We start from the raw sequence: 19,791 nt of genomic DNA, 5'->3' as shown, positions 1-19,791 counted from the left end.
TCTCGCACTCACTCGCTACTTGGTTGTGGACGTTGTTGGTTGGGAAGAAGTTAGCTGGTTGAAGTTGATAGTTTGCAAAGAATGCTACAATCAATACCGCTATCGGCCGTTGTCTATTCGTCTTCGTGCAATGTCGTGACGTTAATGTGTCCATTCTATTCGACCCCTGATCTCTCGAAGTGGGGATAGTGCCACCGAGCTATCCGCATCCCACCAGAGCTATATTCACTTGAGGTTCCTCTTGCGAGCCTGGCCGTACGTTTCTAGTAATATTATATTGTTTGTAATTTGGCTATTAGTCATCAAAGCGGGCTCGGTGGTGTAGTTGGTTATCACGTCAGTCTAACAACAACAGTTGTTTCTTGGACACTGAAGGTCCCGAGTTCAAACCTCGGCTGAGTCATCTGCAATACCTACTACACGATGTGTAGTAGCTTGCTTTTTGTTGGTGGAGAGAGTTTGGTGAAGTTGAGATTTTTGGACTCGGAGTTCTGCACAATAAAGATCATGAAAAAGATTACAAACATTTAATAGAGATGAGTTTGGCAATGCAACAACGTAGAGTTGTTATTCCTCATGAGACATGTTGTCTTTTTTGCTTCTGCGATAAATTGTGTGGTGTCTAGGGTGGAGACGAAAAAGGCGAAACTTCGGCACCCGAACCTTCGCAACGTGACGCAGCAAGCCTAAGCATGTATAGTGTATATGGAAAGTGTGAAGGCGGATGTCAATCTGTAGCATGTATGCAAATGTATTTATAATTCACATGCGTTGTCATGATGTTGATATTTCTGCAAGTTGAAATGGCAAAAAGTCTTCCAAGTCCACCACCACCCAACTCACCCCAATTATACCCCCTTCTCTTCTCTATACTCCTAGGATTTCTATACTCGCAAAAAGAAGGTCTTGCCCGTAATCGAACATTGCCGCAAAAAGAGAGTTCTGAAGGTCTTGCCCGGAATCTGAATTATTATTAGCAGATGACCAGAATTAACTGGGGGCTGAATTGGCTTACCGAACCGGGGTTGCCGGAAGACACTGATTATGAGATCAGAATCCGGAGTGATAACCGCTACACTACAAAACCGATTGTAACCGATTTGTTTGGTTGATTGATGGTGCAAAAGAAAAATTATACCGCATATATCGACGATTCACGCATAGCTAGAAGGAGATGGTCGCCGAAAAGTGGCGGGGTTCGTCAAAAAAATCTGCTTCAGGGGGTGGAGCTGGGTTGCGTTAGTATGGGCGCAACGCCGATATACACCGGGTCAAATGGAACAGACGCGTTAATACCACGACATCTCACGAGGGAATCAAACAAGTGCAGAGAAGACGAACCGCTGCAGCCTACGACAGTCTCGTGAATGGGGTTGCACAGAGCCTAGTAGCAAGGTAGGCTTTGAAGCTATGCATCTACATAAACAGTATATTATTGCGTGTTGTTGTCTCTTATAGCTTGCTGCCTGCTTGTCTCCTCTTTTCCTTCTCCTTGTCCCTCAGTAGCCGCCGTAGAATCTTCCCTGATGGCGACTTCGGTATCTCGTCGATGAACTCAATACCACCGCTGATCCACTTGTATCGTGCCTTGTGTTCTTCAACGTGCTTTTGAATCTCGCGCGCGAGGATACGGTCATTTTCTTCCAAACCGACTGATGGCGATTTGACGACAAAGGCTTTTGGTACCTCTCCGGTCTTCTCATTAGGGATCTGGATGACGGCGCAGTCATTCACAGCGGGATGCGTCAGGAGATGTGCTTCAAGCTCCGCAGGTGCAACTTGGTGGCCCTAGGGGTTCGTCAGCATATGTCGTCATGAAATGATTTGTGCCCGTACTTGAACCTTGATGAGCTCCTTGATGCGATCGACGATGAAGACATGTTCGTGACCGTTTGGTCCCTTCTTGAAAACAGCCTCATCTCCGGTACGCATATACCCATCTTGGAAAGTCTCTTTGTTGGCTTTGTCATTGTTCAGATAACCTAGCACGACTGAAGGCGACTTGACGAGCAGCTCGCCAGGCTGGTCATAACCGGTGATCTCAGCACCTTCGATGGTGACAATCTTACACTCAATGCTCGGGAGTAGGGAGCCAGAAGATCCGAACCAGATGTCGTCAGGGGAAGACGAAGAAACAACGGTACACGTCTCTGTGAGGCCGTATCCTTGTCTAATCTTCCAAGTGGGGAAAATCTTCGCTAGATCCTCTGCCGTCTCTTGTCCTAAAGGTGCGGCACCAGTAAAGATCGACCACACGGAGCTGAGATCGTATTTGTCGAGTAGGGGCTTGTTCTTGGTCATCAAGATGATGATAGGTGGAACCAAAAACAACGAGTTGATCTTGTAGTCTTGAATCGCCTGGAGAGTCGATGCAAACTCGAACTTGGGGAGAACCACCACACCGTCTCCACGGTAGACGTTCGCATGGCAGATGACAACCAAGCCATAGATATGTGACATGGGCAAAAGACCAAGGGCGATCTCAGTGTAATCTGACTGGTTTCGCACGTCGTTGATGATAGTATCTCTGAAGGGCTTCTCGTAAGTGCAGATTTGCACTACTTGTGGTTAGCTACTGCAGGGTGCAGGTTCAGGGCGTCTTACTTGTGTTGGCGATGACGTTTCTGTGTGAGATCATGACACCTTTCTGTAGAGGATGTCAGTGTGAACTTGCGCGTACACGAAGTTGTTCGTTACTTACGGGTAGACCAGAGGTACCACTGGAATAGCAGAGGAACGCCGTTCGCAGAGCACCATCGCCCTTCTCCCAATTTAACTTTGGCAGACGATCAAGCTTCTGGCCCTCACGAATGAGGTCGTCCACTGTCTTGAGCCCTTGCGGTGTTTTCTTTCCAGCAAACGATTCCGGCACTTCCAGTATGTAGATGCGATTCTCGGGGATGCCACTCTTCTTCGCAGCTTGTCGTGCAGTTTCCAGTAGGGGAACGCAGGTGAAGAGGGCTTTTGCGCCGGAGTTCTTCAATTGGTACTCGAGTTCGGCGGCGCTGTATGCGGCATTGGCGGGGGATTGGATGCCGCCCAAACGATGCGTGGCCCATGCCAATGGGAGCGTATCGATCTGCCGGGTGTCAGTATCCTCGTGGATGTATCAATCAAAATATTCTTACCGTGTTGACGGAGAAGACAGCGATTACTTTGTCCCACTCGGTTGCCTCGTTTGGATGGAAGCCGAGCTCCTTTGACAGACCCCGGGCAAGATAATCAACACGGTCGCGCATGTCCAGGCATGTGTAGGCCTTCCCAGTCAGTCCGCAGATGAAGGGTTTATTCGAGTAGCCAAGTGGATGACGGCCATAATGCTCATCTAGCATAAAGTCGCAGATGGGAATCGAATCTGGCGGGTCGAAGGGAAGCTGCGGCACCCATGAAGGAGGATGGAAAGGCATATTGGATCGTGTCTAACAGTACGTCAGCTATGCGCGGAGCTTTGAGAAAGATGCAGGTGCGCACATGTGGTAAGCCGCGAATTGGCGATGCAGGTAGAGATTAAAGGAGGAATCATCGCTCCAGCTTTAACGCATGCGCCCATCTTCCTCAATGACGTTAGTATCGTCGGATGCCGTCTCTTTCGCAGCCGACAGCTTATGCCAGCCCCCAATTGTGGGGAAAGCTGGGGTAGTACCGAGGTCATGGACTAATGAGGCTAATCCGTCCTTAAATTCGGCCTTGGGTCGGCGACAGCAAAACACGACTCAGGATACTGACACAAGCACCCAGAATGTAAAGTTGCATACTTGCGATCAAATATTTTCCAGAGGTGTGAGGTTCATCACACCTTTCAGCTATGGTTATAGGGTGCGCTTGAAGGTGCTGTTATGGAGTATGGTACGAGACAGCAAGAGCGACTCCCAATGACGTCTCGCGACCCGAAGACAGCCCTCTTCACTTCCATAACCTAACACGTTTGCTCACTCCCATCATGTCGCTCATGTGAGAGAGGCACGGCAGGTCTCAGCGTTTCCTTATCGCTGTCTTCTAATTGTCGCACAAGCTTAATTGAGGTTTTATTGTCCGCATGACAGACATGACACCACCCTTTTCACTACTTCTGATTTCACTCCGTTGTTTCTAGACTCACTTTGTCTTTCTCGTCCCTTTAACTATCGCTTGTAAGCAATCGAGACTTCTTCTATCAACCTGCAACTACCGTTCTTACTCATCTCGCCATGGCATCCTCGAAGCGCAAGTTTGATGACGGCGACTCCGACTGGGAGGTTACACAAGTAGTGAAACCGTCCAAATTCACTGCGCAAACAGCGGCAGCCGAACTGCAAGAAGATCGCGGTAACTATGAAAGTATGGCTTCTCAGCGCCCCACGCGAGAAAGGAAACGCCCAGAAAGGTTCGCCGATCAATTGTATCAACCTGTCTCCAAGAAGAAAGAGACGCCAAAACGAGTCACGAAACTGCTGATAAAACCTCCTTCGAAACGATCATTGGCTACGAAGAATTCTACAAGCCGGCGATCGTGGGTTGAGCCTCATGCGGTAACTGATACTGTCGTTAACATTGTCGATGACTCGCCGGGACTACCAGGAAGGTTGTCCAAGATAGTCCGCCTTAAGATTCCGCTTCCAGGCTCGACACTCGCTATACCTACAAATCAACCGAGGCAACAATATAGCGACGAGTCCGAGAGTGAGCTGTCGTCCCCACCAGCATCGTTGCCCTCGAGTCCTGTTTGTAGAGCTAACCCAAGTTCCTAGCGGTAAAACTAACATGCAAACAGGTCTTTTCCTACAAGAATATACAGAACTCGCCTCCGCTGGACAGACGAGGCCCATGTGCTCAGCGTACACCAGAACCTGTACCTGCATCTAGTCAAGATGTTGCAACCCCATCTACTGCACCAGAAAACCCTCTCACTAACCAAGCGACTGTATCACAACATCGTGAGCCGAAGACACCCGAAGGAAGTATCCGTGGTACCCCAGCGTTTGTCCATCATACGCAAACTCAATCTTCGCCGCGTTCGCCCGAGATCCACGATCGCTTCACCTACCTGACACCCGACTCGGCATTCTACCGCGACGCGAATACTGTATACAGCAAGTTGGACGTTGAGCTTGAAAATGGTCAAGTGCACAACCAGATTAAGCCGTCATGTCGTGGTAAGACCGAGCCATTTCCGAGTTCGTGTGCGGCATCGGAAGCAACAACGGAGTGCGAAGAACTGAGTGGTCCTGTCGTCGAAGAACAAGTCCATGCACCCGACACCGACTATCTCTGTGATATAACCGAGCGACTCCTTGTCCAACAGAACAAAGGTCCAAACAAGCCAGAGCCACACGGACAACCGGATGTATGGGCAGATGGACGACAAGAGCTTTGCGAAACACTACATTACTATCGCGCATATCAAAGTGCCTGCTATTCTACCGGTGGCTTTGCGAGAGGCTTTATGTTCGACAAGGTTGCGCATAACCGAGACTACACGGACAGTAATGTCGTCCTTTCAAGAGCAGGGGGTGGTCTCATGAAGGACATAGACTCTGGTGAGATGAAGTCGAAAAGGGATCAATCAGAAGATTCTGCTGCTTTGGGATTGAGGAACTGTATGATCCATCGCAACCCAGTAGTCATTATTACTGGAGTTGACAACCCAAATATCCCATCGAAGCCACCGCACCAGTACTGTGTTCTGGGTTACTTCAAACCCACTCATGTCTGGGCTGAAAAGAGTGGTGACAGCAAGATTGTGCGATACCGATTCGAGAAGTTGAACACGAAGAAAGAGTCCTGGTGGCGGGCGAAGGATGCGCAGGAAGTGATAGAGCTCGGCTCACTACCATCTCCAGTCGAGAAGGTATGTGGAAGCTGCAATCTTCAGTCTCCACAGGTGTATCTAAACGGGTGGATGTGTCTACGGTCGACATGCACGGCTTTTTGGAAAATTCACACTAACACAGCTGAACCTGGAAGAAGTATGCCAGCACAGGAGCCCAAAGAAGCTTCCTTGGTATACGATCCGCGCTTCCTCAAGCAGAAGACACCTTGGCACAATGACGATCATGACTACCCTCTGGCATCTAATGCTGCTGAACTGTCTAGGCACGCTGTTCCAGGTGAGAATACATCAGTCGCATTTTGGTCTGGCATGGTCTGCCCGGACTGTGGACGCTGCACGTCCCGTTTGAACTGGACAAACTGGGAGTGCTCCAATACCGCATGTCGATATACAAGAACACCTCCACATACGCTCATTCCCGCGCTCTCCCTTCGTGACCCACTCTGGCCGATGACTAGTAGCTACACGTTGTCTAGAGATACGATGTCACTTATGCTTAAGTTAAAAGTGTCCTTTGAGCATGGGTATCGCATCAACCGCTATGAGATACCTGGAGTAGACGGTTTCATAACGCATATGGTTACTAACAAGACTGTTCTTGAAGAAGATGGCGGACCAGACGCGATGTTTGAGGAGCTCCAACAAACAGATATTGGGCTACAGCGCCGATCTATGCCTAATGGCCAGCTGAAGGGACCTAACTACTGCCGCCACTTCGCTGTCAACTACGGTATGCCGTACAAGTTCATCGCAGCTACAGCATCTCGCCCCTTTGATGGAGCAGCCCGCCCAATAGCAAGCACCCGTAGTCGATTGAACTGGGCCGCTAAACTGCTCCTAACAGAGGAGAATGGCAAGAGCATGGACAAAGTTCGCCAAGAGTGGCAAGAGAAGGAGTTCAATGAGGTCCTAGCCTTGGGATACTTCGAAGAGCAAAAGATCAATTACCATGACGATGGCGAGTTTGGCCTCGGCCCGACTATTGCGACATTGAGTTTGGGGGCACCAGGGACAATGCGGATCCGAATGAAAGCACGTCACTATCATGGCGTGTCTTCTGTCGCAAGTCTGTACGATGACGCTGCTCCAATCCCAGGGTGCCAACAATACGAGGCTCGTCTCGCACTTCAACCTGCTCTTGACGTCCTCAAAAGATCAGACACCAAGGCATGGAATGCGAGGAGGAAACAGATTCCCAAGCAATTGGGGCTCACTCACAGAGGCACTGCGAGAGATGTGCTGACCATGCAGCTCGGACATGGCGATATCGTCGTCATGCACGGTGCGGATGTACAGAAGTACTATGAGCATGCTGTTGAACATGCGGGTAAGCTGCGGTTTGCGCTTACATGCCGGTACATTGATCCCGAGTCGCTGAAGCCCGAGGACCAACCGAAGTACGTGGTTGGACCCGATGCAGAAGGATACGATGGATCAGGACTGATATGAGTGATGGGCAGCGTTGGAAAAGGAATATGATCATTGCGAGTTGCACGCGGACTAGAACAAAGTAAGAGTTAGAGAGGATTTTTGATAGGTGATCGTATCTGATGGACACCATGTCATTGTAATCATATCGAGGCGTGTATGATTTGCATTTCTATACACAATCCATACCGGGTATTTAACTTTTGTTTTGATGCACATCACTTCGTCTTTGTGTTGGACTTCATATCTCTTGCTTCCACTCCTTGTTGAACGCTCGTCCGATGACCATTCTCCTCACTTCACTTGTTCCAGCACCAATCTCGTACAACTTGGCGTCCCTAAGTATCCTTCCTACAGGAACTTCATTCATGTATCCCATGCCGCCCATCAGTTGGACCGCATCAGCCGCAACCTCGCTTGCCCTTTCTGCGGCATATAGAATCGCTCCCGCACAGTCCTGTGTCTTGATATCAGGGCTGGCATGCGACTCATCGACGGCGCGTGCCACGCTGTATGTGAAGGCTTGACTGGCGCGGTACTTTGTGTACATATCCGCCAACTTGCCCTGTACAAGCTGGTTGTGTGCAATTGGGGTGCCAAACTGCTTCCTTTGGTGTGTGTAGGGCAAGACGTTGTCGAGCGAGGCTTGCATGAGGCCGAGTGGTCCTGCGGAGAGGACAAGGCGCTCGAGATCCAAGCCCTCCATCAGGACGCGGACGCCGCGGTTTATCTCGCCGAGGACATTCTCCTTGGGGACGAAGACGTCTTCAAAGACCAGTTCGCCTGTGTTGGAGCCGCGCATGCCGAGTTTGTCTAGTTTGTTGGCGACGCTGAAACCCTTTGTGGAGGTCTCGACGATGAAGGCTGTGATGCCTTTGGAAGCGGCATTGGGTTCAGTCTTGGCGTATACGACTATTACGTGCGCGTCTGGGCCCTGTGAAGTTTGTATTAGTATGCGTATTCCTCTTCAGAAGACTTGTGACGAGGGACTCTTACATTCGTGATCCACATCTTGGTTCCATTGAGCAGATAGCCACCATCCACCTCCTTGGCCGTCGTCTTCATGCTGACTACATCACTGCCCGCGCTGTGCTCACTCATAGCCAATCCTCCGATGTTCTCTCCACTGATCAAGGCTGGCAAGTATTTCTTCTTCTGCTCCGCATTCCCGTTCAGCATCAACTGGTTGACACACAACTGGCTGTGCGCCGCATAACTCAGTCCTATGCTGCCGCTCGCCCGTGACAACTCCTCCATGACAACGCAGTGTGCTTGGTATCCCATGGCCAGTCCGCCAAACTCCTCGTCGGCTGTTATGCCCAGGAAGCCGGCCTCGCCAAACTTCTGCCACATTTCGTTGGGGAATTCATTCTGCTTGTCGGTACGCGCGGCGACTTCTTCGGGGATCTCTCGCTGGGCAAAGTCACGGACTGAATCGCGGAGCTCGTCGAGGTCGGATTGCGTGGGTGGTGTGAAGGCTTTGGGGTGCTTTGTCGATGCATACCGCGCGGTGGTGGAGAGGACGGTGGCGGGGCGGACGCGTGTTTGGCGGATACTGCGCGTGAAGAGGCGGGGGGCTAAGGACGTCATTGTGATTGCTATTTACTATGAAGATTGAGGAACTAAAAAAAAAAAGAGTTCGTGAACGAAGAAAGTGGTGGCATGTTTCGACAATACCCGTTCGGTTTGCGACGGCTGATGGACCGAGGCACCTTCCTAACTCATGGTATTGCGGAGAGGCTAGCGTCTGGGGAAGATGAAGCGGCCCAGTTCCGCTCTCCCGTCACACGCGTTGATGAACATGTACATTTTCAGCAACCCTTCAGAGCTCATCAACCTTCTTCATGCCCCGGCCGTTGCACTCTCCTACATCCAAGGCCACCAAAAATCTGCTCACGGCATTATACGCCGCGACCGTCGCCGTCAACTCGACAACCATGGTATCCTCCAGCACCGACTTGACCATCTCCGCAACCCCATCTTCCACTTGCACACCCACAGTCATCTGATCCGTGTATACCATGACCGTGTACTCCTCCTTGCTGAATCCCAACAGACCCTCCTTCTCCACTTCCCCATGTCTTGTGACAGGTAAATCAAACACAGTCTGTAGTACTTGTTTGGACACGCCCGCTTTCAAGGCTAGAGCGGCATGTACATCCCACTCATGAACTGCATGGTTCAGCACGGCAATACGGCTTATGGCCAGTTCCTTGAGATTGGCAGGTAAGCTGGTCTTGGTGCGTATCGCGCCGATGAACGAGTTCCAGCCGTCCGCTACGGCGGGGTTGTGTAGGAGGGCGAGGTCGAGAGGGATGAGGGGGCGGGGCTTTCGTCGCTCGGCGATGCGCTCGTAGATCGGACGAGCTTCTTCATTTGGGGGCTCGTTTGGGGCGTAAGGGACGCGCATCTTTGGTGAGGTTGTTGAAGCCAAGGTTCGTACGTGAATGCCGGATAGTATGGTACGAGGTTGAGAACGTACGAGGTTTGACAGAAATAGGCGGAGGAACATTGGAAGTTGGGAAACACAGGACAATCGAGAGATTTATATATCCACTCTATGCACATGCAGGGACTGTGACGGATATGCTTTCCGGTATCTGGCATAGCTAGATGCGCAGTACCTAAACTATGCGAAATATGAAATCAGAGATAGCCATTGTCCCAATCTCGTGAGAGTCAAGTCGTCAAAAGAGCACTTGATTATAGATTCATTCATGCCAAATTTTCCGCAAATCCCACTGTGAAATATTTACATATGCAACGCCGCCAAAAAATTATTTATTTTACAGCCTGCTCTGCTCGTCGAACACATTTGGTAGCCTGGGAATACCCTCCAACCTGGTCGTCTTCTTGCCTGCTGGTGCGAGGGTAACATTGTATGTCAAGTCGAGCTTCGCCTTGGGGTCTTTGCTGGGCTCGAAGTCTAGCAGCAGGTCGTCCTTGACCGCAAAGACGGTGTCATTGGTAACCCATTGGTCATCGCGGGGGTATAGTTGTGTGATGAGTGGCTTGTAGTTCTCGGCGGAAACCATGAGATGGATGTGTGCGGGACGGAAAGGGTGGCGGTCGAGGGTCTTGAAAAGTTGGCCAGCAGCGCCTGTTGAGTGTCAGTTGTGCTCGTATAAAGTCTTTGGAATTGAACATACCATCAGTAGGTAGCGAGTACGCCGTTGGCTTGTAGCAGTAGTACCAGTACTCGCCATTCTCGTTTGTAGTGAACTTTCCTCTCAGGTTGTTTGGTTCTTGGTTCTCTGGATCTTGGAAATCGTACTTTCCGTTGGCGCTTGCTTGCCAGATGTCGATGACTGCGTTGGGGATACCCTTCTTGGTGTCAAGATCCCTGACTACACCATGCATGAGAGTTGTCTCGCCATCGGGGTGTGGGTTGCGAATGATGGTGTCGCCAAGGTCGCGGAATGGCGAGTGTGGTGACCAGAAGGGGCCGAGGATTGTGGATGAAGTAGGTGTCTCTCCAGACTCGTTAATGTGCCTGTGTGCAATCTCGTCGACCAATCTATGGCGGAGTCAGTATGTTGATTGTGCTTGCTCGAGCTTGAAGACTTACGATTCTACGCCCAGAACATCTGAGATACGATGCGCCTCGTTCCTAGTGGAAGTTGTGGTCTTGCCAATAGAGTTGACGAATCGTACACCCTCGAACCACTCCTCGTTGGTAAGCTCGACCTCGCGGATGAAGTCATGGAGATGCCTGATCAGCTTTCCCATGACGAATCGTGTCCGCTCTGGAACATTTGGGCCAATGGCGTTGATGACGGCGTCGGTGAAGTTAGGATCGAAGCGATGCTGGCCATTCTCCTGAGGCTCAGGCGCTGTCTGTGTGTTTGGGTCCATCTTGAGTGTGTAGAGGATAGGGAAGATCAAACAACAAAAGGTATCAAGAAGGTGTTAGAGATGGAGTAGTGCAGTTAGACATCAAAGTCCGGGGCACGAGCAGCTTAATAAATAGTAGCTGAAATCCAGCCGGCCGTAGCCAACCGAACTGGTGCCGTTTGCAATGGCCGTCCCTCTAGCTGCGCATCAGGCGAGACTTTGTCCAAACCGTCTGGCGGCATGCTGTACCGGCTTTCAAGCGTGCTGTGAGCGCGAACAGCCACAGTGCCGAAGGTTGCGCCATGTCGCGACGGTTGCCCCGCCTTGACCTGAGCGGATTGGCGAATCAAAGGGCAGCCGATGTGGAAGAAGACTTATCCGCCCTTTTTCCCTCAGATCTAGCGTCATCTGCACTAATGCCCCGCCCTCGGAGGGGGACCCCGGAAGTTTGACGACGCGACGCGATGGCCGACTTACTGAGAGGTGGAGGGCAGATCCGGCAGACATTTTGTCCTGTAGTTTCCCACGCAATTTGTTCGCCAACGGGGAAGACACGTCCTGTAGAAAGAAGGAACCGCCAACATGGTCAAGCATCATCTCATGATCGGCACTTGGACGCCGCCGGGTGTGATAATCACGGTCGCGTTTGACGATGAGACACTCAAATTGGAGCTGGTGAAGAAGACGGAGATTCCAGAAGATGAGCCCATAAGCTGGATGGCTTTCGACGTATGCGCGCAACTCCCGAACATCGATGCAACCAACAATGGCTGATCACCAGAAATACAGCACAAGAGGAAGAACATCTACGGTGCTTCGATGAAGAAATGGAGTTCGCATGAAGTCAAGAGCCCGAGCGAGATTGTACATACTGGAAGCTTTCCCATGGGCGGACACCGTAAGCGACACAGCATGAGCATCGCATGTCACTACTGACAACCTTCGCAGCCAGAGCAAATGATGCCGACACGAAGACGCGTGCCATCTTTCTCCTTCCCGCCCAGAAGCCTCCATACGCTGTATACTGCAATCCATTCTACGACTTCGCTGGCTACGGCAACATCTTCTCCGTCAACCCTTCAGGACACATCAAAGAGAACATCCAGAATTTCGAGTACTGCGACAAGACTGCGATCCACGGCATGGTCTTCGATCCCTCCGAAACTTACCTCTACAGCGCGGACATGTGGGCGAACCGAGTATGGTGTCACAAGAAGATAGACGACGAGGGTAGACTGGAAACAGTAGGCTTCACTGAGGCTCCGGCGTCGAAAGACCATCCAAGATGGGTAGAGATGCATCCGTCAGGAAACTACCTCTATGCCTTGATGGAGGCAGGAAATCGGTTGTGCGAGTATGTGATTGACCCGCAGACGAAGCTGCCTGTCTACACACACAAGACGTACCCGTTGATCCCGCCTGGTAAGCCGTTTCTCTACCCATGATCACCCCAAAAGCTAAATGACTATCTCAGGTATCCCCAATGCAAACACCATGTACCGCTCGGACGTTTGTTTCCTCACCAAATCCTCAAACTACCTGTTCGCGACTTCCCGATCCAACTCCTTTTCTCTCACTGGTTACATTGCCGCCTTTCAGATCGCTCCATCGGGCGCCATTGAGCGACAAATCTGCCTCAACCCTACACCGACCTCTGGTGGTCACTCAAACGCTGTATCACCATGTCCGTGGTCGGATGAGTGGTTGGCGCTTACAGACGATGAGAAGGGCGGAGTGGAAATATATAGGTGGCACGATGAATTTTTGGCACGAGTTGCGAGGTTAGAGATTGGCGAGAAGGGCTTTGGCATGAATGCGATTTGGTATGACTAAGTTGATGTAGGCAAGAAACACATTTTCCAATGAAAGATGTTTTTAGATAGAATTAAGTGCACCGGCAGCTCGAGTTTCTCAAAGTCATACACTTGAAATAGCTATAGTAGGAGCGAGTACTACTAATCCTCCACGTCCCGAAACATAGCGTGGAAGGGGCGGGTCTATGTTCAGCCTCGGAAGAATGAGGGGCAGCGGTACCGCCGTCGTCCGAACTAACGCCAGCCGGCAAATGTCATCGGGGGACCTCTTCTTTCCCCAACTTCGTCATGGTTCGCACGCGGGATTTGGAGTAGCATAGTTGCATTAATCGAATCCATATACCTTCCATCCTCTTGCGTTTCTTCACCTGTTTACCTACTGCTTGCAACACTCATACTGAAGTCACAGCTACCCCACTGCAACAGACATCATGGCATCCAAATCAACGCCAGGCATCTTGTACGTGACGATGCAACCCAAGGAGGGCTTGCCTGAAGCACAGTTCCATGATTGGTAAGTTGACCCTCCATAGCCGCATTCTTGCTTCTTCGCGATCCCACCTGACGCTCTTCCCACCAAGGTACCAAAACGAACACGGCCCTAACCGTCTCCGCCTGCCCTTCTGCAACAACGGTTTCCGCTACCGCGCCACCGACCTCGAGAATGCATCCGGCTCCAAAGACAAACCAGAATGGATGGCCATTTACGATTTCGACGAGCTCGAATGGCTCACGAGGGAACCGTACACGAAGCTCCGGAGCGCACCGGTGCAGACGCAACGTGAACGAGATACCATGAAGCAGATATTCGTGGACAGACGGTCGTACGACTTACTCGGCGAATGGAAAGGCGAGGACTTCAAGGACCTGCAGAAAGTAGAAAACGAGGGAGAGAAGAACGTGATGATAGCCGTAAGCTTTGCGCTACAAGACGGCGCGGACAAGGAAGAAGAGCTGAAGAAGTGGTATCACGAGGAGCATGTACCGCTCCTGCAGAAAGTCCCAGGCTGGAGGCGGACCAGGAGGTTTGTTACATCCTACCTAGATCTCGAAAGCGGACACAAGTCGGAGAAAGAGTTCCTTGCGCTGCATGAGTATGCGCCGCAGAATGGACTAGGAGGGCCCGAGTTTAAGGCTGCTACCACAACAGATTGGTGCGACAAGATCTACAAAGATGTTGTGAAAGAAAGGAAGAGGAGGGTTTATGACTTGTACTATACGTTTGGGGCTGCGCAGCGCAACCTACAAAGTCTGACAAGCAAAGACACGGCACCAGTGGAGAGTACAGAGGGCAAGGTCAAGACATACCCAGCGCACACGACGTCAGAAAAGCGACCAGTAATTGAGAGCTTCATCACAACGAAGGATGGTGTGGAACTCCAGTACCGCCTCGAAGGCTCTAGCGATCCCAATGCGCCTCTACTCGTTCTCTCAAACAGTATCCTCGTCGATTATGGCATTTGGGACGATTTTGTCGCAGAGTTCTCAAAAGCCACAAACAACAAGTACCGCATCCTCCGATACAGCACTCGTGGACGTCATACACTTCCGTCAAGCTCTACATCACCCATCTCAGTTCACACCCTCACAGACGACGTCATCGCACTGCTCGACGCCCTCCGCGTTAAGAAAGCATCTATCGTCGGTGTCTCTCTTGGCGGCGCAACAGCACTCAACGCAGGTCTCTCCTACCCAGACCGTATCTCAGCGTTCGTAGGCTGCGACACCAATGCCTTCGCCCCACCTTCCAATGCGAATGCCTGGAACGAGCGTGTCGGCGTCGCTGAGAAAGAAGGCCAAAAGGCCGCATCTGGCGAACCCATTGTTGGCGAAGAACTCGCAGAGGTGACAGTCCGCCGCTGGTTCGTCAAGGAATCTTACGACGATGCGGAGCTAGCGAAGAAGATTCAACGTGTCAAGGACATGGTCAAGACGAATTCTCTACCTGGTTTCCGCGATTCTGTCAAGGCGCTGCATCAGTATGACATCAGGGAGAAGATGGCTGGGTACAAGGGCAAGGGCGCGTTCTTGGTAGGTGCTGGCGATGGTGTGCTGCCTAAAACCATGAAGGAGAACATGGCGGATAAGCTTGGTAGTGGTGTTGAACTGAAGATTATTGATGGTGCGGGACATTTGCCCATGGTAGAGAGGCCTACAGAGGTTGCGCAATTTGTTGCGAAGTTTCTAGAGGGTTAGGATCATGTTGTTTCTGTGCTCCGAGGTAGTTTGTTATTAAGAACGGCCTTCCTTGCGAGACAAGGGGCCTTGTTGAGATGAGCGATAGGAAGTTTCTCAATTGAGTAAATTTTGCGGGGTCGGTTTGATGACTGCAGATGTTGTACTCCAATGCAGACTACCTAGGTACAGTACATGCAGTGCGTCAGGAGTGGTTACACAGCATTGGGTGATAAGCGATCGATGGTCAACGTAGAAGTTACTTACTGGATATGGTGTTTTCCTTCTGCTACAAAACATCCGTCAATCCAGATTGTTTGGATCCGCGGCTCTTTGAGTGACGAAGAAAACCGCGAAGCTGTACATGACTCTTCCTAGGGATATCGAAGCACCAGTCGAAAGAAGTATTTATTAGGAGGGATCATCCTAGTTCATAAGAATTCATGGCATGGATTCAACTGGAAGTACGGTAAGTTGCCGGACGCGCGGTGGAAGGTGTTTCCTTATTATCGCGTCTTTGAATGGTATTTTATGGTATCATCTTTCGCGTAACATGCTTATTATAATTAGTAAATGATCCCAAAGACCGATCATGCTTAGGTACCTTCTTCAGCTTTCAGTAAACCACTCACTCTCCCCAACTACATTCTATCCTCGGTCCTCTCTCCCATCTACCCAGCTGGTACAGTTAACACACCTCTTCGCCTTCTCACTGATGTACTTTCTACAGAACTTGCACTTGACCTGCTTCTTCACAATATTATCCCCACTACCCCTCGAATATGCCAGCGCGATGACCCAAAGTGCCAACGCAATCGCTAGAAACCTAATAATTTTATCTAAGAAATCCCCATAAGCCAGTACCACAGCACCGTCGTCGATGGCTTGCTTAGGCGTGTTGTAGCCATTGGAGATGGAGACATTGTAGTTGGGCCCGGATTGCAGTATGGCGAATTTGGAGTCGAGGTTGCGAGAGAGGAAAGGGAGGAGGGAGATTATGGGTAGTATTATGGAGGAGACGAGAGAGTTTGCACAGGCCGTGAAGGAGGCTGCGAGACTGGTTGCTTGGATCAGTACAGTAGAGGTGTATGTGTTTTTGTAGGAGCGTGGTACATTAATCCTACAGCTACTTCGAGCACGTTGTCGCGTAGGGCGAAGTTGCTGAAACTGTCCCAGGCACCCGCTGTTCGCCTCTTGATTCCTTGTTCTGCATCGCGGAGTGTTTGCTGGGTATTTTCGTCTAGACGCGGCATTGTAATGCTTCAGGGGGGGTTTGAGATGGTAAGGGTAGGTGTGGGTGCGAATGCATGTGGTGCATGGTTCATCAAAGCTGGAGTCGCGTCGCAAATAACGACGTCATCAAGACGCGTTAGGTCTGGGCATATCACGCGCGTGAGTGTTGCAGGTACGAGTTCTTTGTCCACAGAACGACGGCCTCCATTAGAGACGCAGTCTGTATTGTGTGTTTTGCAACGACGGCTGTTTCCAGCGCAGCGATCATGTTCCTTTAATCCATAATTACCGCGAACTCTTCTCCACTGTCTTCCAATGCATCCTGAAACCCAGCCTACTCCACGCGTAAGCTTCCCCAGCCTGTGGTCGGTCCACTTAGCGAGACGCCAGATAGATCGACTTTCCTTACTGTCATTGCCCTGCGTCTACCATGAGGCCAAGCGGCTGCAGCGCTGCACAGCGACAGCGCACGACATATGCTGCAACATGACGAACTCTTGCGCATCATCTTACTCGTACGCGGTTGTAACATGCCATATACCAAGCCCTCTACGATCGCATCGAGAATGATCATCACGCCTTCGGATACACATCCCATATCTCCTGATCCTCCGCCAATCTAAGACATGGGCGTACACACAACGACCCCACAGTTCGGCCCGTCTGCGCAGAAAGCCACTCTTTTCCCGAAACACAGGCCACATGCCCAACCCACACCCCACCGTCGTAACGAGAAACATCAAAAAGAGACCCCGCCTGAGCGCAATCACGCCAGCCACCCTCATGATTCAGCACTATGGTCAACTTTGCCGACCCCGGATCAAAGCCCACCACAGGGCTTGCTCGCGCCGCGTGACCCTTTGCGGCAGTCGGCAGTCTAAGGTCGCCCGCCTAGATGAAAAGGTGAAAGAGAAAACCCAAGACGCAGGGTCTGCCGTCCGAAGGAGATAGAACAGCATGGACATGACAAGTGGTCAGGTTATGTCAGGTCAGATCGTGTCAAGTTAGGGATAGGTAAGCCAAGTAGATCACCGTGTCGCTCCGTTTCGCGTAAAGATGCGCAGCAGGAAATGCTGCTTTTCTGCAAGAATTTCGGCACGCTGCGCTTCGTGAATGGAGGAAGTGAGGGGTACTCATGGATACATTCATGCCGGTAAATGTTTTTTCGGCACGCTCTCATGCGAGAGGCTGCATACAAGAACAGAACAAAGCGGTATAGCCAAGCCTCATTGTAGTAACTGAAGAGGAAAATCTCGACCCCTCTACTGCATGCAGGCAATCGTGAGGCTGAATTGACGAAGAGAAAAAAAAAAGAGTAGGCTGGTTGATAAGACAATCTTCGCCTTTTCTCGCAACACACTTGCGATACAGCGGTGCCGATAGACCCGATATTTTCTGTGAAAGCTACCGCGGAGGGTTTTCGGGTGGTTCAGGGTTGAGCGGCGGTAAGCGCGCGAAGAGGGATGTTCGCTGTTAGGGTGTGGAGGGGTAGATTTGGGTACTTGGTTGTTTTCGCTATCGTGGGTTATGCGGCGTGAGGTCACGGTACCGCACGCTTACTCTAGCGTGCAGTAGTCACGTTTGGTGTGGGGGACTGGTTGCGTGTGCTTGACAGTATATGCGCTTCCAAGGGCTGATTAGAAGAAGTTGTGCCGGGGGAAGCCTTCTTGATGACGAACTCGCAATTGATGTACATGGAACGTGTGAGGATGTGCATTAAGATATTATGAAGTGGAATTTGTTTGTTCGATCGATCTCATACTGGCGCCATGCGCGAACAGTAAATGTAAATGCTCAGTAAAACTCCGCCCAATGCGTATAACGTTGAAATATGCAAACCCGTGGTATACCAAAGACGCCTCCCGATGCTGTATGCGTAAAGTCAAAAAGCCACCAACGCCGCGGAATGCTGTGTAGCCGGCCCCAACCCCACTACACCTTTTCTCCCCGTGATTACAAAATTGATTCTCCTGTCACCGAGTCCACTCTCGCTCTTGACTTTGATCGTGTCGACGACCTCCGTCGTTCTGCGCCCTCCTTGGGCTTCCTTGTTTTTGCGCGTCGTAGCGCAGGAACATCCTCCTCTTCAGATTCGTCTACAGTGAATAGATCCGGGCTGGGTTCCCGCCATGAGTGACGATGACCAGATAGTGTGCGCGAGTAGCGGCGACGATTTTGCTGCTTGCGAGTTGCAAGATCCTGTGCGCGACCTCGAGATGGTTCAGTGATCCTAATTCGTGGTGGGCTGAGTTGAGACACGACATGTGGTGTGTCGTTCAGTCGGTCGTCATCGAGACCCATGAAAGACTCTTCCTCCTCTTCTTCATAGATGGTAGGTGCATGGTACTGGTTGTGGAGCTGGCTGTGGTTGTGCTTGACGTATCGGGCCCATTTGTTGGCGACGTTGGACTTGAACTTGGAAGACTTGGTTGCGCGTGGTCCTTCCTGGAAGTCAATGCCAGCGCTGAGAGACAATTCATACGGGTCATCAGCTTCAGTGATTGGTGGTGAGATGAAGTGCGAGAAGGGGTCTTCGTCGATGTCTGGAAGGTCGTTCTCATGTGTGTCCTCGTTGCCGTTCTCGACCCAGGGTGGGAAGGAGTAGGAACGGGGGGCGCTTCGTAGATAGGAAGGCATGATTAATAGAATATCCTTGAACTTTCGAAGGAGTGATGAACGTCGAACGGGTAGCGACGGTTTAGCGCTTGATTCAACCTTGACCAAGGCGATGTGACCGAGAATGGTGTTCAGCTCCGGCTCCTGGCCGGTCCTTCCTTAAACAACAGCTTGCGAACACTCGGTAACGAGAGCTCACAAGTGGTGGAGGAGGAAGGTTGTTTTTGTAGTTTAGCCAGTGGTGAGTGGCGCACGCAAGATATATGCGTGACTTGGGCGTAAGCTTCTGGTAGAGTCACAGGAAGGCGGAGTGGATGAGGCGGCGAAGATGAGACAATGGTGGTGCTGCCTAGGAAGTGTTTTGTTTGCCTGGTAGGGGACGAGTCAAGAAGCGACCGTTAGTAGGAAACCGTGGCTTATCCTCCTCGAGATATCCTGATACCGAATGTGTATTCTGGAGGATTCCCTTGGGTACTTATGTTTGCAGGCGAGAGATGCAGCCGGAAGAGGTGCCCTGCATGTGCAGTGCATACGCATTAGCGTGCGGTGTGGATGAGAAGCTTAGTGCAGCGTGAACAGAATAGGGTAGGGATCCCAGGGCGCAAGGGACTGGGTGACAGGCAGAGTGATGGCTGGCGGACCACATGAGATGGTTGGCGGCACACCATCTCGGTGTAGGATGACCTGCAGCAGGCTGCACGCGCGCATTGGCCACTAGGTGTTGCGGACTCGACGGCCGTTAATGCAGGACTGTCGATCGATGTATTACCGCTAAATGTCAAACTATGGCCAGAGACTGACCAGCGCGATCGTGCAAATTGCAGCGAGGCGTCAAGAGGAAAGGTGGACTAAGAAGTGGGTTGCGGTGGAGCCAAAGGCCCG

At 51.2% G+C, this 19,791-nt stretch overlaps 8 protein-coding genes across 8 annotated transcripts; 2 read left to right on the top strand and 6 right to left on the bottom strand.

The window, feature by feature from the left end:
* Positions 1 to 1,452: 1,452 nt before the first annotated feature.
* Positions 1,453 to 3,407, bottom strand: AA0111_g2214 (hypothetical protein; the record flags this gene model as incomplete). Its single annotated transcript, XM_028647961.1, has 5 exons — positions 1,453 to 1,788; positions 1,837 to 2,558; positions 2,605 to 2,647; positions 2,702 to 3,079; positions 3,129 to 3,407. The coding sequence occupies 5 exons, from the start codon at positions 3,405 to 3,407 to the stop codon at positions 1,453 to 1,455; spliced, it is 1,758 nt and encodes a 585-aa protein (XP_028510195.1).
* Positions 3,408 to 4,187: 780 nt separating this feature from the next.
* Positions 4,188 to 7,258, top strand: AA0111_g2213 (hypothetical protein; the record flags this gene model as incomplete). The annotated part of the gene is made up of 2 exons (XM_028647960.1): positions 4,188 to 4,700; positions 4,751 to 7,258. The coding sequence occupies 2 exons, from the start codon at positions 4,188 to 4,190 to the stop codon at positions 7,256 to 7,258; spliced, it is 3,021 nt and encodes a 1,006-aa protein (XP_028510192.1).
* Positions 7,259 to 7,478: 220 nt separating this feature from the next.
* On the bottom strand, positions 7,479 to 8,827 carry AA0111_g2212 (Isovaleryl-CoA dehydrogenase; the record flags this gene model as incomplete). Its single annotated transcript, XM_028647959.1, has 2 exons — positions 7,479 to 8,171; positions 8,234 to 8,827. 2 exons carry the CDS (start codon positions 8,825 to 8,827, stop codon positions 7,479 to 7,481), a joined length of 1,287 nt encoding a protein of 428 aa, XP_028510193.1.
* A 232-nt stretch (positions 8,828 to 9,059) lies between these two features.
* Positions 9,060 to 9,647, bottom strand: AA0111_g2211 (hypothetical protein; the record flags this gene model as incomplete). The annotated part of the gene is made up of 1 exon (XM_028647958.1): positions 9,060 to 9,647. One exon carries the CDS (start codon positions 9,645 to 9,647, stop codon positions 9,060 to 9,062), a length of 588 nt encoding a protein of 195 aa, XP_028510190.1.
* Positions 9,648 to 10,023: 376 nt separating this feature from the next.
* AA0111_g2210 (hypothetical protein) lies at positions 10,024 to 11,092 on the bottom strand (the record flags this gene model as incomplete). Its single annotated transcript, XM_028647957.1, has 3 exons — positions 10,024 to 10,337; positions 10,387 to 10,754; positions 10,806 to 11,092. 3 exons carry the CDS (start codon positions 11,090 to 11,092, stop codon positions 10,024 to 10,026), a joined length of 969 nt encoding a protein of 322 aa, XP_028510191.1.
* A 561-nt stretch (positions 11,093 to 11,653) lies between these two features.
* AA0111_g2209 (Carboxy-cis,cis-muconate cyclase) lies at positions 11,654 to 15,081 on the top strand (the record flags this gene model as incomplete). The annotated part of the gene is made up of 6 exons (XM_028647955.1): positions 11,654 to 11,800; positions 11,861 to 11,969; positions 12,020 to 12,493; positions 12,546 to 12,894; positions 13,295 to 13,399; positions 13,467 to 15,081. 6 exons carry the CDS (start codon positions 11,654 to 11,656, stop codon positions 15,079 to 15,081), a joined length of 2,799 nt encoding a protein of 932 aa, XP_028509905.1.
* Positions 15,082 to 15,708: 627 nt separating this feature from the next.
* AA0111_g2208 (hypothetical protein) lies at positions 15,709 to 16,313 on the bottom strand (the record flags this gene model as incomplete). Its single annotated transcript, XM_028647954.1, has 2 exons — positions 15,709 to 16,117; positions 16,174 to 16,313. The coding sequence occupies 2 exons, from the start codon at positions 16,311 to 16,313 to the stop codon at positions 15,709 to 15,711; spliced, it is 549 nt and encodes a 182-aa protein (XP_028509904.1).
* Positions 16,314 to 18,246: 1,933 nt separating this feature from the next.
* Positions 18,247 to 18,930, bottom strand: AA0111_g2207 (hypothetical protein; the record flags this gene model as incomplete). Its single annotated transcript, XM_028647953.1, has 1 exon — positions 18,247 to 18,930. The coding sequence occupies one exon, from the start codon at positions 18,928 to 18,930 to the stop codon at positions 18,247 to 18,249; it is 684 nt and encodes a 227-aa protein (XP_028509911.1).
* Between the last annotated feature and the right edge of the window lie 861 nt (positions 18,931 to 19,791).

Source organism: Alternaria arborescens (assembly GCF_004154835.1).
Source record: "Alternaria arborescens strain FERA 675 chromosome Unknown contig_4, whole genome shotgun sequence".
NCBI classification, from domain to species: Eukaryota; Fungi; Ascomycota; class Dothideomycetes; order Pleosporales; family Pleosporaceae; genus Alternaria; species Alternaria arborescens.
This window is presented reverse-complemented; position numbering and strand designations above follow the sequence as displayed.